The sequence below is a fragment of the Eucalyptus grandis genome, chromosome 8 (assembly GCF_016545825.1).
Source record: "Eucalyptus grandis isolate ANBG69807.140 chromosome 8, ASM1654582v1, whole genome shotgun sequence".
Lineage (NCBI taxonomy): Eukaryota > Viridiplantae > Streptophyta > Magnoliopsida > Myrtales > Myrtaceae > Eucalyptus > Eucalyptus grandis.
The window spans coordinates 6,466,488-6,481,764 of record NC_052619.1 but is presented as its reverse complement, the minus strand read 5'-3'; the positions used below and the strand labels follow the sequence as shown (position 1 = coordinate 6,481,764).

General features: G+C 39.4%; 2 protein-coding genes across 4 annotated transcripts; one reads left to right on the top strand and one right to left on the bottom strand.

Moving 5' to 3' along the window:
* The first annotated feature begins 1,488 nt into the window (after nucleotides 1–1,488).
* On the top strand, nucleotides 1,489–12,141 carry LOC104456093 (COP1-interacting protein 7). 3 transcript variants are annotated; one of them, XM_010070819.3, is made up of 14 exons: nucleotides 1,489–1,858; nucleotides 2,858–3,037; nucleotides 3,571–3,691; nucleotides 3,768–3,807; nucleotides 4,135–4,187; nucleotides 4,278–4,333; nucleotides 4,856–5,008; nucleotides 5,419–5,648; nucleotides 6,118–7,685; nucleotides 7,895–8,845; nucleotides 8,995–9,394; nucleotides 10,088–10,153; nucleotides 10,250–10,334; nucleotides 11,730–12,141. In XM_010070819.3, exons 1-13 carry the CDS (start codon nucleotides 1,800–1,802, stop codon nucleotides 10,315–10,317), a joined length of 3,945 nt encoding a protein of 1,314 aa, XP_010069121.2. In that variant the 5' UTR covers nucleotides 1,489–1,799; the 3' UTR covers nucleotides 10,318–10,334; nucleotides 11,730–12,141. The 3 variants fall into 3 exon arrangements, with proteins under 3 accessions (XP_010069121.2, XP_010069120.2, XP_010069119.2); XM_010070818.3 differs by lacking the exon at nucleotides 11,730–12,141 and adding an exon at nucleotides 10,494–10,556; XM_010070817.3 differs by lacking the exon at nucleotides 11,730–12,141 and having other exon boundaries at nucleotides 10,250–10,556.
* LOC104416095 (putative protein phosphatase 2C-like protein 44) lies at nucleotides 11,335–14,271 on the bottom strand. The gene is made up of 5 exons (XM_039301115.1): nucleotides 14,070–14,271; nucleotides 13,398–13,667; nucleotides 12,709–12,976; nucleotides 12,136–12,269; nucleotides 11,335–11,867 (listed from the first exon to the last, which is right to left on the bottom strand). The coding sequence occupies exons 1-5, from the start codon at nucleotides 14,100–14,102 to the stop codon at nucleotides 11,724–11,726; spliced, it is 849 nt and encodes a 282-aa protein (XP_039157049.1). The 5' UTR covers nucleotides 14,103–14,271; the 3' UTR covers nucleotides 11,335–11,723.
* Between the last annotated feature and the right edge of the window lie 1,006 nt (nucleotides 14,272–15,277).

The window sequence follows — 15,277 nt, the reverse complement described above, 5'->3', positions numbered from 1 at the left end:
TTGATCCAAACACTCACATTCGTCCATGTCAATTTTGACGGTGGATCTCGTGAGTTCAATGGTGAATTGGTGAGGAATTATCAACGTAGCTTTGACTAAAATGACAAAAATATTATCCTCGTGGATTGCTTGTTTCCCCGCTCTTGCATGAAAAGTCAAACCTCATTAATTGAACGATGATGAGTATTTAGGACTTCACCAGTAAACCCCCCCAACAACAACAACCCAAGAACGACAAAACCGCATCCATCGATTGCATCGGAGGGGGAAGCGGGGTACTCTAGTAATTTAACCGTCGAATATCCGACCGTTGTTGTCGCACCGCAGGACCGTATTCGTCGTTCCTACTTCAATGTCTCGCGGCGGAGCGGCCGGATCACCTGAATTTCCGGGTTTACCCCTTCGATATTCAAATCGCACTCCACCTCACGCAGTAGTTCAACCGCACCAAACTTCTTTAGAATTGTTAAAAGATTGTGATAAATGGATTCGTATATTATAAAAGAATTATTGAATAATCATAAACAATTAGCGTACCATGTCGTGGTGACATGTGCAAATGATACTTTTTTATATAAACAATCGAAAAATATTTATGTGAATTACAATCGATAAAGTGTATATATCGTGTCTCAAAAAGTCCAACCAAGAATTGGAGTCTCATTTCTCATACCTTAGAAATTACTTGACAAGAGAAATGTGATCTTAATTTGATGGGAGTGTCTATGCACTCTGAAGCATCAAAGACACAAATTACCGAAAGAAAAAAAGTATCCATATGCTCGTTAAGATTTTAGGAATAAATGTGCTGAAAATATAAAATTTGTCGTAAAGATGCAATTGAGTCATAAAATTTGTCAAATTAATCTAATCAAGTCATTTCGTTATTTCTATTTAACTTGACCAATGACAAATGCTAACATGATTTTTTTCTCTCTTATGTGGTTTTTTTCTAATTTGAATGTCGCCATTTTGATTTAAATTTGGTTTTTAATAAAAATTTAAATTTTTCAAGAGATAAAGCTAATTTTTTAGAAGAAAAAAGTGAAAAGTTGTTGCCTTCGCGGTTTTGTCTTCCTTCCTTTTTCTTAAAAAAATTTTATTCTACTTTTTAAATTTAATGTAAATAATATTTAGATTAAATCATATTTGGACCATAACAACATTGTTCTAATATCATTCTTCATGTGTTAGCCATGTCAACGCCACATAAGAGGGAGAAAATAATGATAAAATGTCAACATTTTTCATTCATTAAATTGGAAGGATATAATAGAGGATTGCATCAATTTGATAGATATAGTTAATTGAAATAATTAGAACTTTTAAGACAACGAGATGAAAGTTAGTACATTGAAAATTGTAATAATAGGAATGTTTTCTTAATTAATATGACACGAATATTACGCCCACTCTCTCTCTCTCTCTCCTCTCCTGGTATCCGAAGTATAAGCAGAGAGCCCATCTTGGATCCTCTTTGTCACTGTGCGTAACCCACCTTTTCTCTCTCTACATAACCCACCTTTTCTCTCTCTAAAACCTCACTCTTCTTCCTCCGCTTTTTCTCCCGTTCCTGTGAGCTCGCGCTCGCGAGTGCGGGGAAAAAGGCGGGTCGGCAGATGTACAGCTCGCTCGTCTTCTTCTTCTTTTAGCAGCTTTGCCTCGCTTTCCGGTTGTTCTTGGGTCGACCCCTTTTCTTCCGATTGACGTCGCGTTTCTGATCTTTTTCGGGAGATCAGTGAAGGGTAAAGGTCACTTTCCCCCCGTCGCTCGCGGCTGGAGCCTGGGTACGATTCGCAATGAAGCCTTCCACTCGGCTAGATTCGGCGGTCTTTCAGCTCACGCCTACTCGAACCAGGTTCTCTTTCTTTATTCGTCTCCGGCTACTGCTTGTTCCGCTCGTTTTGAAGTTATTGCTGGTGATTATTGTCATGCGTCCTCAGTTAATGATGGGTCGCTCTAAAATGGAAAGAAAAAGAATGGGTAAGAGTGTTTAAGAGTCAATGCTGGATTATCTTTTAGTATGCGAAGTCTGGATCTGTCGTAGCGCTTGTTATTGTTGTCAAACGGGCGAGATTTTTGTGTTGCATGAAGAATTATTCCACGGAGGAGCCTTCTAGTGTATTGGACATTCTGGGATCAAGTTCTTTTGTCTTTATGATGGATGTTGACCCGCGTGCCTCGTGCAATTTTTTAAAAACTTGGGATGTTCTAGTGAGTCTGAATTGGACTTTCTGACATCCCCTCCCCCGCGCTCATCGAACACCCGAAAGCCTGCATCCAAGGAATCTTCAGTGAAACCGGCAAACCACGATACTTATCTCTCTCAGTCTGGGACTTTATTATGTTTTCCTCGGTTTCTTTCATTACTTGACCCCTAGTTCAAGCATGGTTAATTAGGGTCGCAACATGCTTGCTACGCCTCTTTCATATGGTTCTTTGCGGTCGCATTCACCAACTCTTAATCCGTGTGGTGGTGTCCCCACGCACTGGCTGTAAGACAATGAAAGCTTGGTGCAGGCCCAATTGATATGCGAACTAGAAATGATTGTTGAAGACCACCACATATAAAGGTGGGAATCCCATAAATGGGTGAAGGAGTAGTGTGAAGGATCTAATTTGAGACTTAAAGTTTCTGATATCATCTGGGATTTTCTTCTTTTTTTTGGGTCAAAATATCATCTTGGAGTTGAGTGTACCATTATTTTCTCTGAAAGTCTGAGTTTTGGATTCGTCATCTTTAGAAGGGCAGCAATGAGCAATGTTACCTTTGTTCTAATCTTGTGCAATGAGTAACTTGTTTTTGCACTATCGAGGGTTGACTGAGTTAGGCATCGGATGTTTACTGCATTTGCAGGTGCGACTTGGTTATAGTTGCAAATGGGAAGACTCTGAAAATAGCTTCTGGTTTGCTTAGCCCTTTTCTTGCCCATCTGAAGGCTGCACAAGAACAGATGGCTAGAGGGGGTTACTCAATTAATCTTGAGCCGGAGCCTGGCAGTGATGCAACTTGGTTCACTAAGGGAACAGTGGAAAGGTTTGTGCTCTGCTGTGATATGCATGACTATCTGTTCTCACCAACATATCAAAAGTTTGAGTGCATTTCTGTATAGAATAGCTGGCTGAGGGGTTTGATGCTCATTACAATCATAAGCATGTATGTTACTCCCAAGAATGTTGACTGAATGACTTAACGGAATATCTTTTATAAGTTTTTATGTGACTTTAAGACATGGCAAAGTATTGGAAAGGTGACAAACAAGTGTCCCTACAGAAAGTAATAGCTTACTAGTGGCAATAGGGTATTACATTCTTTGTATGTGACTCAATACGGGAGAATTACCACCTAGGCTTCTACCATTCTGTAAATGGAACTGCTCTCTGGATGTAAGTCTTTTAAACGTTGATTCTTGAAGAAGATAATTTGTGCAACTACTTTGGCATCTGTTTTGCAATTTGAACCGGAAATGACATTGACTACCAAAGCTGATTGGAGAGCAAGAAGTTCAAATCACATGATTAATATGGGAGTAGTTAGCATGCATGTTAAAAGATGCTAAACTTCTTCAGGTTTGTCCGGTTTGTGAGCACACCAGAAATCCTGGAAAGAGTATATACTCTAGAATCAGAGATCCTGCAAATTGAGGAGGCAATTGTGATTCAAAGTAACAATGATGGAGTATTACATAGTGTAAGTTACCTTGATCAATTTTTGAGATCCTTAATCCAACGAAACAAATTTATGTGGTTAATTTTCCATGCACCAGGTGGAAGACCATGAAGGGAAGCCTGCAGAGTCTGTGGAAGGTACTGTAAATGTGTATGTGAGGGTTATTTCTTTGAGGTCGAGTAAAACATCCTTTTCCATTTTGCTTGTTTCTTTATGGTAGAAAGGTTGGGAGGTTGTTTGACATTTGAGTCGTCTGCATGTCTACTTTTTCCTTTTCCTTTAGCTGACCCACAGAAGAGAAAATGGTGCCTATTGTGTTACGCTCATCTGTTGTTGTTTGTGTTCTTTTTTCTTCTCAAATGTTTGTTGCTGTGTCATACTGAGATATGGATTCTGAATGTAGTGGAACAATTTCTGATGATTACTCTGACTTATATGGTGTTATGATCACTGTCTTATTCCAGGCGGCAACCCTTTGCTTGAGGGTAACGAGGATAAAGCTATTGTTATTTACACAGTGAGAGCAATTATTTTTGCTTCATTTCATTTCTTATCGTTCCTATTCCAATAGGTTTTGCTTAATTTTTGTTTGTATTATGTTTGTCAGCCTAGCGCACAGCCTTCTAAAGCAAGTGGATCCACCTCACAAGAAGGAAATTCAAAGTAAGTACTATTTCTGAAGATTACTTGTAAGATGATTACAGGAAGTGTTGTGCTAATTCACATTAAAGACAAATAGCTTTTCTGGAGGCTTCAATATTTGCAGTTTTATTGCCATTTGATTTCTCTGTTCTATTGTAAAGCACATGTTAGCATTTCAGGCTAAGAAAAAATGCCTGGATCTTGCCATGTGTCTACTTCTTCCTTGTTGGAAATATATTTATGGCTCTTAGAACCCGATTCATCTGAGATGGTGCCTGTGAAGAAGAAGAATAACTGAGTTGGAAGGAGCATCATCAATGGATTAACTTCCTTGAAGCTTTATTTTTGTTCATTGCTTCTGAAAGGCAAACATTGCGCATGGAAGAGATTAATGACCTTTGAGTGAGAATAATGCCTTCTTGGGTGAATTATCAGCAAGACATTCACTAATTCAATCTTCTTTCTTCTGTGGGGTTGATCAATAACCCATCGTAATTTAGCAGTGTTGGCTTCAGTTGCACTCTAATTACTTTGTTTATCCAGAGTTCAGCTTCTGAAAGTCTTGGAGACACGAAAAAGTGTCCTTCAAAAGGAGCAAGGAATGGCCTTTGCCCGAGCTGTCGCTGCTGGTTTCGAAATTGACAATTTGGAATCACTGAAATCCTTTGCTGAATGCTTTGGAGCCTCTCGACTGATGTAAGCCCTTATGTCTTTTGCCCATCTGCTGCTGCGCTCAATTGAATGTCTCAAGAACACTATTAGCTACAAGACACATGATATGGTCAGAATAAGTATGCAATCCGTACAGTACACAGACTAGCATGTTGTATTATCTTACATGCAGCTCAAGATTGTCATTGTAGCTAGGTTAGGTAGTATCCAATCTATTGTGTATTTCATTCTCTTTTTTTTTTAAAATATAGTACAAATAGTTGGGGCCAAAAACCAGGAAAGATGTTTTCTACTTTTTTTCTTTTTTTAGGGGGTCACGGGTGTGTTTGGATCCTTATGACAGTTGGTGACATTCATGAAGAGGAAAGAGGTGGATATAGAAGGATGGTAAAGAAATTTATACATAGTAAAGTTCCATTTCAATTTTGCAACAGGGATGCATGCATAAAATTCATAGAGCTGTGGAAGAGAAAACATGAGAGCGGTCAATGGCTTGAAATAGAAGCAACTGAGGCATTGTCCAGCCAAGCAGATTTAGCTGCCATGAGTGCATCGGGTATTATGCTATCTGATGTCTCCAACAAGCAGAAGGAGGCATGGTCTGAATCTCGCAATGCACCAGCATCAGAATCTAATGGGCATCCAAGTACTTCTCCAAGTGGAGGTAATTAGCTCAACATGTAAAAATTTTTAGCATCGTTACAATGCTTCAAAACTAAAGAGTAGTTGGTTGTGGATTAAGTCCAATCCCCGTAACTGCTGAGGAGATTAACAAAAGCAAGAAGGAATGTCTGATTAGGAAAGTAATCCTGGATACTTGATTCAGTAGGACAATAAGCTTGGAAACCAATGGAAAAGCAAATTCCAATTCTGCAAGACGAACTGCAGATATGATATTATAAGTCAGTCTACATCTAGGTAGTCAGTCTACATCTAGGTACTGATATATAGCATGTCAGACATCTATACTGGTTCAGCTGCCTGAAATGGATTGACAGAATCAATTTTTCCTGTTGAAAAATGTTCAATAAATCTTGTTACATTGTCTTGCTCTTTGTACTATTAGATTCTGTTCAGCTGACTAAATTTTGTGTTGCACATTATATTTATGCTGAGAAAATTACTCATGCCAGATGAAAAGCCTCCGATAAATCACCAAGCACCTCACGGAGGCCATGACTATTTCCCAGCTCAATTTCCAAATGCTATGTTCCCGCCATGGCCGATGCATTCTCCACCTGGTGCACCACCTATATATCAACCATATCCGATGCAGCCCATGGCTTACTATCAGAGCTATCCAGCAAACGGCCCCTTTTTCCAACCAGCTTATGCACCAGTTCAGGATCCTCGATCAAGTAATGGTCGAAAAACACGTCACAGAAGGCATTCTGTTGAGAGCAGTGAATTGCATTCTGAATCAGAAGCTTCAGAGGAGGACTGCTCGAAAACTAAATCCCCAGAACCATTTGAGTCAGAGAAGGAAGATTTGGCACTTCGAAAGAAGACCAGTCGATCCAATAAGAAGCAATCAGGCATGGTTGTAATTCGGAACATCAATTACATCACTCCGAAGAGACGGAACTCTTCCAATGGTGAGTCACATTCTGCTTCTGATTCTGAAAGTGTAGAAGATGATGGAGAAATGGAGGCTAGCCAGAACCTGACCCGGTCCTCAAAAAGGAAAGACAAGGATGAAAGCTCCATAAACAAGTCGATTTCATCTGATAACAATGAAGCACTTTATGGGAATGAAACTGATGGGGGACACTGGCAAGCATTCCAGAGTTTCTTGTTGAGAGACAATGATGAGGAAAATTGTGTTGCTGATGATGGTATGTTTTCAATGGAAAAGGAAGGTAGGTCAAGAAGGCGGCAGAATATGAGGAATGATGATTCTTTAGCTCTTGGAGGACAATACATGGATCAATCTCAAAGGGGGAGCTTGGTGGATATGCAAAAAATGAGTGGAAAAGCAAACTTCATTACTAGAGCGTCTGCTGATGCAGCAATGATGTCTACAAAGGTCAGTCAAGGGAGTGATGGTAGAATGTCTGGCCATTTAGATGTACAGTACACAGAAGTGAATGGCAGAAGGGTTGCTTATAGGAGGACTGCAAATGATGATTTCATGATCCACCGACGGGAAAACATAAATGTTGTTTGTCCCTCTGATTTAGCTGAAGATGAGAATATGACCCATAATTCAAATGCAAAGTGGCCAAGTAATGTGAATGATGATTCCTACATCGTTCCTTTGAGACAGATTCCTGTTAATGGGATTGAAGACGCAGAACGAAAAGCTTTAGACATTGATTCTGAATTCCCATCTATCAGCCAGAGGACAGAAAATGCATCCAAGCCTAATTATGAGCCTGACTATACGAGCTTGATGCCAGAACGTGGGACAGAGAGAGCATCGATTGGTTATGACCCCGCTCTAGATTATGAGATGCAGGCTCAGAAACAAGAAAATTTTAGCCAGGATCAGAGTGAGAAGGAAGGAGGTAAACAGGCCTCTAAGAAGCCAGATAAGGACCAGAAGTCTAAACTTTCCCGAGATGCATTAGACAAGAAGAAGAATGTTGGACCAATAAGAAAAGGGAAGCCTTCAAAACTAAGTCCCTTGGAGGAAGCCAAAGCACGCGCAGAAAGACTAAGATCCTATAAAGCTGATCTGCAGAAATTGAAGAAGGAAAAGGTACTTATTTTTTCGGCTCTTCACTGTAATTAAATAGTAGTTAGGCATAAATAGCAAAATAAAAATAAGAATAAGCATGTCCACTTGTCTGTTGTTCTCACTCTAGTTCCTCTGTGCCTTCTATCCTTGGGCATGACCTGAAAACCATCATTTCAGGTGTGTTTTACTGAGACTGATTACTGTTTTTGGCTCTTCTGAGTCTTAATCAGGAGGAGGAACAGATAAAAAGGCTGGAGGCTTTGAAGCTAGAAAGAAAAAAGAGGATTGCTGCGAGGAGCGGTTCTATTCCTGCTCAGCCTGCTCTTGCATCACAGCAAACAAGAAAACAACTACCAACAAAACTTTCCCCTGGCTCTCATAAAGGGTCAAAGTTCAGCGATGCGGAACCAGGTTCTTCCTCTCCTCTACAGAGGTCCTCTGTCAGGACTCTATCTGTCGGTTCCAGTGACTCTCATAAAACTTCGAAGACAACCAGATTGAGTGCTGCCAATACCTCAGCTGGGAATAGGCTAAGTCGCTCAGTTTCATCTTTACCTGAAGAAATAAAAGAGAATGCCAGTGTCACACCAGAGACGAAGGTTTCCATGGCCAGAATCAGAAGACTGTCGGAACCTAAAATGACTAGCAGCCACAATGTTTCTTCAGTGAAGCAGCGAAGCACAGAATTATCTAGACAAAAGGTGTCCGATGGAACTGACAGCAAAAACATATCTGCAATCATGAGTCTTGATAAAAGCAAGGCTGCTACTCTTCCAGAATTGAAAATAAGAACACCAAAATCGGCTGATAATTCTGGAAGCAAATCAGCCCCAAAAGACACAGCAGCTCAGGCAACAAACGAGAACAAATCGATGTCTTCTAAAGGTGCTCAACTAAACAATGGCAATGATCCTTTTTCACATCAGAGTGAGGGCGATGACAACCCCATTATTGAAAAGACTGTCGTTATGCTGGAACCTGAGAAGCCTGCCACTACCATGTTGCAAGCTTCCCAGGAAAAAGTGCAGTTGCTTAAGGAAGATAACAATAGTGGTAAATTAGGAGATAAGCCAGAGGTTGTAACAAATGATGTTGCTTTACATCGACCAATTGCACTAGCCGGCACCAATGGACCTAATCAGAAGAACAATGAAGTGCATGACGAAATCAGTAACCATAAGGTAAATATTTGGTAAAAAAAAAAAAGAATTTCCATGTGCTGGCTGTGGATGTGATCACATACTTGCCATGGCGAGGAGAGTGAAGGTCATCAAAGATGCTCTTTTTTCGGACAAATAAAAAGAATATCCTTGTCCTTTTCTCTTTTCAGGTTACAACATGCAATGGAGAGGCATCAGTAAACTCTTCGAGCCTTAGTAGTGCTGAAAAACCATATCAAGCCCCTTATGCTCGGGTGTCTTCTCTGGAAGATCCGTGTATGGGAAACACGGAATATGGCAAAGCACTCCCAACATCCTGCGAATTTAAGACTGTCTGTCCAGAGAGTATTAAATTCCCTATTTCTGATACAGACATCCTCAAAATAGAGAAGATGCCTGAGACAGTGGACAAACAATCTAAGGAATCAACCAAAGGGTTTAGACGGCTGTTGAAATTTGGTAGGAAAGGTAGTAGTTCAACTACGAGTGGTGTTAACGAAGCTGATATTTGCAGTGTTAGTGAATCTGATGCAGATGATCATGCAACTCATTCGGCTCCTTCCATTGAAGGTAACTTCATCAATACTGAGTGGGCATTATTCATATAATCGAAGTCATCTTGTGTGCATATTTGTGTAGCCAAATTGTGAGTTTAGCATGGTTTGGAGGACTTGAATTGCTGATCTGTGATTATGACAACTGTTAGTTTTGTCTCATATTTGTCTACTCATTGGCTAAAGAAATGTAAAGCCATGTTGGCACAGTGATGGGAAAAGAAAAGGTAAGTGAAAGGCAAATGCTTTCCATTGTAGAATCATATACACTTTTCCAGCCTAGAAGGTGGCAACCATTCTTTAGCAAGCAAGTCTCTGAGACTGTTGGGATATGAATGTGTCGTAAGCTGACGATGTAATTACGCTGGACTTGAAGTATTGAACAATTGTATTCTGGTTTTAGCAGGCATTGTGTAAATAAGGCCATAATCTGAGTCATCCTGATCACAGTTGTAATAGATAATGTTGCTGGCTGCCACTATTGCATCAACTGAATGAGTTGGAGTGCCAGCTTTCACTGACCTAGCTAGAAGCTTTAATGGTTTGGCTATTATAAATTATTTTGTAGGAGAGTTGCTATGGCACTAGCTAATTTTCAAGTTTTGTCTGGTGGAGTTGCTAATCTGGAATCAGTACTTTTTAGTAAGCACTCAGCATGATTCTTTGAAGCTAACCATCCGTTTTTGCTTTTCTTCTTTGCCCTGGTCAGTCTCTACACTGAAAAATCTCATTTCGCAAGATGAAACACCTACTGCGGTCAACGCTCCAAAAAAATGTAAGCATATCCGGCAATGAACTTCAGTTATGTTTCTCGTTTCTTGAAAGAGATCAAATTGTGCTGACATCAAGAATTCTATCGATTTGTCTACAGCTTCTCGTCCTTTCTCCTTACTGTCGCCATTCCGTAGCAAGAACAGTGAAAAGAAGGTTACAGCATAAGAAGATTTAGTTTGAAGGTGAGGAAGCAGTGTATTCGTCTTCACATCTGTAAAAATCACTTGTGAGGTCTTACATTTGTGTGATTCACTTGACTGTTTTCTTATCCAAAATGGATATAGTTGGCTGTGTCTTTTCACGTATGTTTGGTCGTTTTCATGTGTCCATCTTTCATGCAGGTTTCACTTCATATGTCACTGGTTCAGTTTGAGCTATGATATTCAAATCTTTTTACTCAGTAATTATTAACTGTCCCGGAACAAATTTATGGTCTAAAAGCTTAAACGTCCTTCGCCGTACAAAGTAATGGATCTGAAAGGCTATGTACCGTTATTCTGTAAAGATAACGGTGTGATTTGGTATACAAAGTAAAAGAGCGAAAAAGTAAGATTGTTACCTGAGAATGGTATATATGTTGGCATGGAAATAAAAAAAGAATGAACTTATAAAATGAAACCAACATAATATGAAGATGAGTTGATGCAGACGAAGAGATCTGAAGATCATCGTATGAGCCAGATCTGGCCTAGGGTTGTGCAAACTGGCCAGGGGATGTCTGGCCCCGGTTTTCGATCACTGAGGTTGCTTGATCCCGGATATGTAATTATTGGAATAATTGTTGGAGACCTAAGGGTTTCTCTGCAAGGTTTAATTGGTTCTAAATCTTTTTTGTAATTCTAAAATACCTCGTAGAGTGTTATCCATTTGTCTATAATTATTTACAGGAGTAGCAACTCGGAAAAAAAAGAGCTTATAATTTAGGGATCCAATTAAAAAAAAAGTTCATTAACTAATTTGGAAAAGTTCAAGAACCTCTGGTGCCTTTTTCTCAATTTTAATCTAAATTTGTGTGTCTTATTCTACAGCAATGAAGATTTTTTATTTATTTATTTATTTATTTATTATATTGAGAGATAGAAGCATTAGAAGACCAAGAGACAAATGCGGTAAAAGGACATATTGCCCATCCCATTACTCAACTTTTGCATCAGATCGACCACATCACTTAATTCGTTCCGCATTAGTACGCACAACCTTAATTAGTTTGTACATATATGACTGCATCATCTTCAATGGTTTATCTCATTTAGGGAAAGCAGTAGCCATGATTAGAAACCGATATCAATCGAAAGAACCAGATGTACATAAGAAAAGCCGATATGGGCATGAAATGGTTTCCCAATATGCTGATGAGTTCTCCCCAGGAGTATCGATATCAAACTCATTTTGTACCATAGCTGCGTCCAGCTAACCATTATTGCTCTTTGCCTTCCGTCTGTATCTACATGATGGTAGAGGTTGAAACAATAATCGGCCTGAAAATTTACTCTGAAACGAGTTCACTTCTCACGTCGTCAAGGAGTTAATCATATAATCGGAATCATCTTCAATTGGGATTTGACAAAATTTTACAGGTCTTCGAAGCGAACCACCAGGCAAGAAATGCTGCCTTTGCTCATCCTGGTCAGGGCCTCCTTTGCCAGACACTCGGATGCTTCTTGTGGGCTCTCCATGTGCCTGACCAGATTCACAGCTTCTTGATTATTCATCACCTAGAGAAAAACGAGAGATATGTGAGCAAGCCTGCGAAAGCAGGACGGAAGATCAATTCATTGCAAGACAGAGACCCTTTCTGTCAAGGTTGAGAGTGGAAGGCCTTCTGACCGCCGCTAAGGAGGAAGAAGAAAATGACTAGAGCGTTGCAAATGATAACTTTCGGCATAGCGAATGGCAATACAAAATAGAAGCTTATTCCATTATTCTTGCTGATAAAGAACACAAAAAAGGTGAGGGTATCGACATTTTATTCGAGGACCTTACCTCCCATATGCCAGAGCTTGCCAGTATGATGAATTCGGTGTTTGTGTCGATCCTCTCGACGCCAATCGCGAGATTGGAGCTTTTAGACTGATTCGAGGCGTCTTTCCTGTTAGATTTCCATGTGAACATTCGACCTACAGAGTACAGAGGCCTCATCATGTCGCCCGACATGAACCGAGGAAAAATTATCGAACATTAGGATGCGAGTTAAATCACACCAGCATTCCCTTTTCTTTCTTCGAACCGCACGAAACCATGTTCATAACATAATCTCACCCTCCTTCAAAAGACTGTTGTTTACTACAGACAAGATTCAATCTAACAGTTTGTGATACTGAATATGCATCAATAACTGGTTCAGAAACACTTTACAAACAAGGAAACAGGTGTAGATATTCGAACTGAGAAGCCGCCACTTAATTTCACCAAAATGCAATCTCTCGTCTCTCTCTTACCAGCACATATGTGGGAACTTACGGCCTCGAACAATTATATATTACATAGAGGCAATCGCGTTTTGATGAATGGCGAGGCGTATACTCGCCTAACAATTGATAAAAGACTGCCGTTTACCTGGGATGATTCTTTGGGTCCAATGCCTTTTGGCTGACTGCTGGTGCTTGCTTGCGGTCTGCTTGGCCACACCATTTCTGCAAACAACTACTCTGTAGTCACCCATGTTACCTATCACAAGCTTTTCTCCATTCACGACCGTCACCAGCGCCGAACCCACTTTCGTTACAGCCTCCTCGTCCGTCTTCTTCTTGCTCACCCTTATCTTAGCCCTAGCGCTGAGGTAGGCTTTTCTCGTCATCTCTTTGGTCTTCCCCACTATCTGTGACTGCCACGATAATATGAAAACTAGCCTATAACGTCACAATGGCAACCGTGTCTTTTCATACTTAGCAGGGAAAACTAAATAAGAATGATGTTATCAAGATATTTCATATAGGATCACCACCATTGAATTACTACATTGTGAAATTGGCCCAAAAAAGACGAATTACTAGATTGTGAAACTATAGAAATGCTTGAAAGGGCAAAAAAGTGAAACAATCTCAGTTACCCATAAATTAGATTTCTATTTACTGCCACCAACCTTGAGAATCAGAACCTGGATGACATATCACAAAATTTTAAGGCTTTTTAAATCGAAAATCTGATGCTTAAGTGAACAGATTTTGCAGACACAAGCTTGATTTTAAGGGCAATTTAATTAAAAACTAAATCTTTATAGTCACAAAGCTGCTCTCTATGAGTACCTCATCTAGCTTTCTGTCAAACAAATGTGACTGCAAGTACTTGGTGACCCTGTCTCCTACTTGAGCATCGAAAACCCCAAAGAGCCACAGCTCGAGCTCTTGAATTTGCTCTCTTTGGATCACAACCAAGTCCGAGTCTGAACCATCCTTATTTTCATGAACGAAATGGCCATGTGATAGTTGCATCATCCATGCAGGCTTCCTTCCCGCCTGAAATTTCTTCTTCTTGCTTCCGATGTTTCCAGTCAGAAAGCGTGGAATTCGACATGCCTGAATCGATCACAATGTAATATGCTCATTCAGCTCTGTGGGGACAATCGTCCAAATTCAATTATCAATTTTTTTGCCAGAATTTTCCAATTCATTTTCCTAAAAAAAGTTGCGTTACCTATGCTAAATCTTGCTCACTTGGGAAGTTGAATATCCAGATTACTAAATTAGAACATCTCTTCATGATATACAAGTTTTTAACTTTGATCTTCTGACAATTTTTGCACAGTAAATCTAGCAAGTCTATTTTCTTTTCGGCTTTTTTTTTCCCAGTTGCTTCAACATGAACACAGAAAGTGAAAAATCTTTCAGATGAAAAGGCTAAAGGTTCTCATAAAAACAGTCTTGAATCAAAAAGAATGATGCCAACCACCACACACACTCACACAGAGATGGGTTTACCTTGAGCTTCAGGTGAAAATCAAGAAGCCTCATGATCCCTTTTTTTCTGGAGACTCTAAATAATACCCATACAGACCTTGAAACCTGCAGAAAGGAAAAGGATAAATGACAATGGGAGAGGGAGGTCTTGAAGAAGATGGCAAATTGGGAATGTAGAAAGTGAGTTTGGAAGACCCGGAAGGAGATATCAGTCTGGTCTGAAGTCAATAGAGTGTTTTTGGGTGTTTATGATGTTGTTTGGCAGTTACATGTAAGCTTTGAATGTATCAGGTCGACAATTCAAATTCTGACTGTCATTTTCTGTACTCTTCCTTCTGATGTGAGAAAGTTCTTTATGGGGGTCTGCTTAGGACCCTGGTTATGCATTCTCTGTCTAATTTCACCTTTCTAAGATTGTCCAATATTAATCCCTACCAGTATTTATGCTAACTTATAAAGGAACGAGGAATTTTACCTTTTTAGGGATCTGACAGCTTCATTTTCCATATTAACCTACAGATAGCATTTTTGTACATGTATAGTACTGAAATTAAAATCCAATGCTCAAAAAATGTTTGAAAAATGCCAACTTTTTTAGGGATCATACCTCTCATCTTCGTATTTGCCTTTGGAAAAAGTCCTGCATTTCTCCAGCTTTTATAATAGCCACCTAAGACATGGCTGAGTTTTCAATAGTTTCTGGTGGAGGATTAATTGTCATTAATTAGAACAAATTTTTCGGTTATAATTTCTACATCTACTTTTTTTAAGGGTCTTTAAATTCCTAGCAAATTAAAAAAGTTGGTCAACCGAGAAAATTAATGAATCAAAATCCTAAATTCAAGAACTTACTTGACCTTTTCACATATAGTTAATGCTCTCCATACCTCACTCCACATTATTTACATACTGTCCTTTTCTTTTTTTGCTTCCTATTGTCAAATCCCCATTCCATTATTTAACCACTGACCATACAAGAAAAAATTATCCAATTAGTCCTAAACCTATTATACGGATGTTAATTCATTTCTAAACTTTATAATTTTGCCAATTTAGACGTAAGTATTTGCACAAAATTCCATGTAACACTTTCAGCCAATTTTTGCCGAGAATCGTTGATGTAGCGATCTAGTTATCACTAGCTGTCATATGGGGCAATCGCAATTTTAGTAATTTTCCAAAGAAAATTGGCCGGAATGATTATATAGGAATTTTACGCAAATTTGTAG

Bases quoted from the DNA above. Each gene is read 5' to 3' on its own strand.
- LOC104456093 (XM_010070819.3), top strand. From the start codon at position 1,800: ATGAAGCCTTCCACTCGGCTAGATTCGGCGGTCTTTCAGCTCACGCCT. The intron at 4,334-4,855 runs GTAAGTACTATT...TTGTTTATCCAG, and splicing joins TCACAAGAAGGAAATTCAAA to AGTTCAGCTTCTGAAAGTCT. The intron at 5,649-6,117 runs GTAATTAGCTCA...TACTCATGCCAG, and splicing joins AAGTACTTCTCCAAGTGGAG to ATGAAAAGCCTCCGATAAAT.
- LOC104416095 (XM_039301115.1), bottom strand. From the start codon at position 14,102: ATGAGGCTTCTTGATTTTCACCTGAAGCTCAAG. The intron at 12,977-13,397 runs GTACTCATAGAG...TTATCGTGGCAG, and splicing joins TTGACAGAAAGCTAGATGAG to TCACAGATAGTGGGGAAGAC. The intron at 11,868-12,135 runs GTAAGGTCCTCG...GTTTTTCTCTAG, and splicing joins CAAGCTCTGGCATATGGGAG to GTGATGAATAATCAAGAAGC.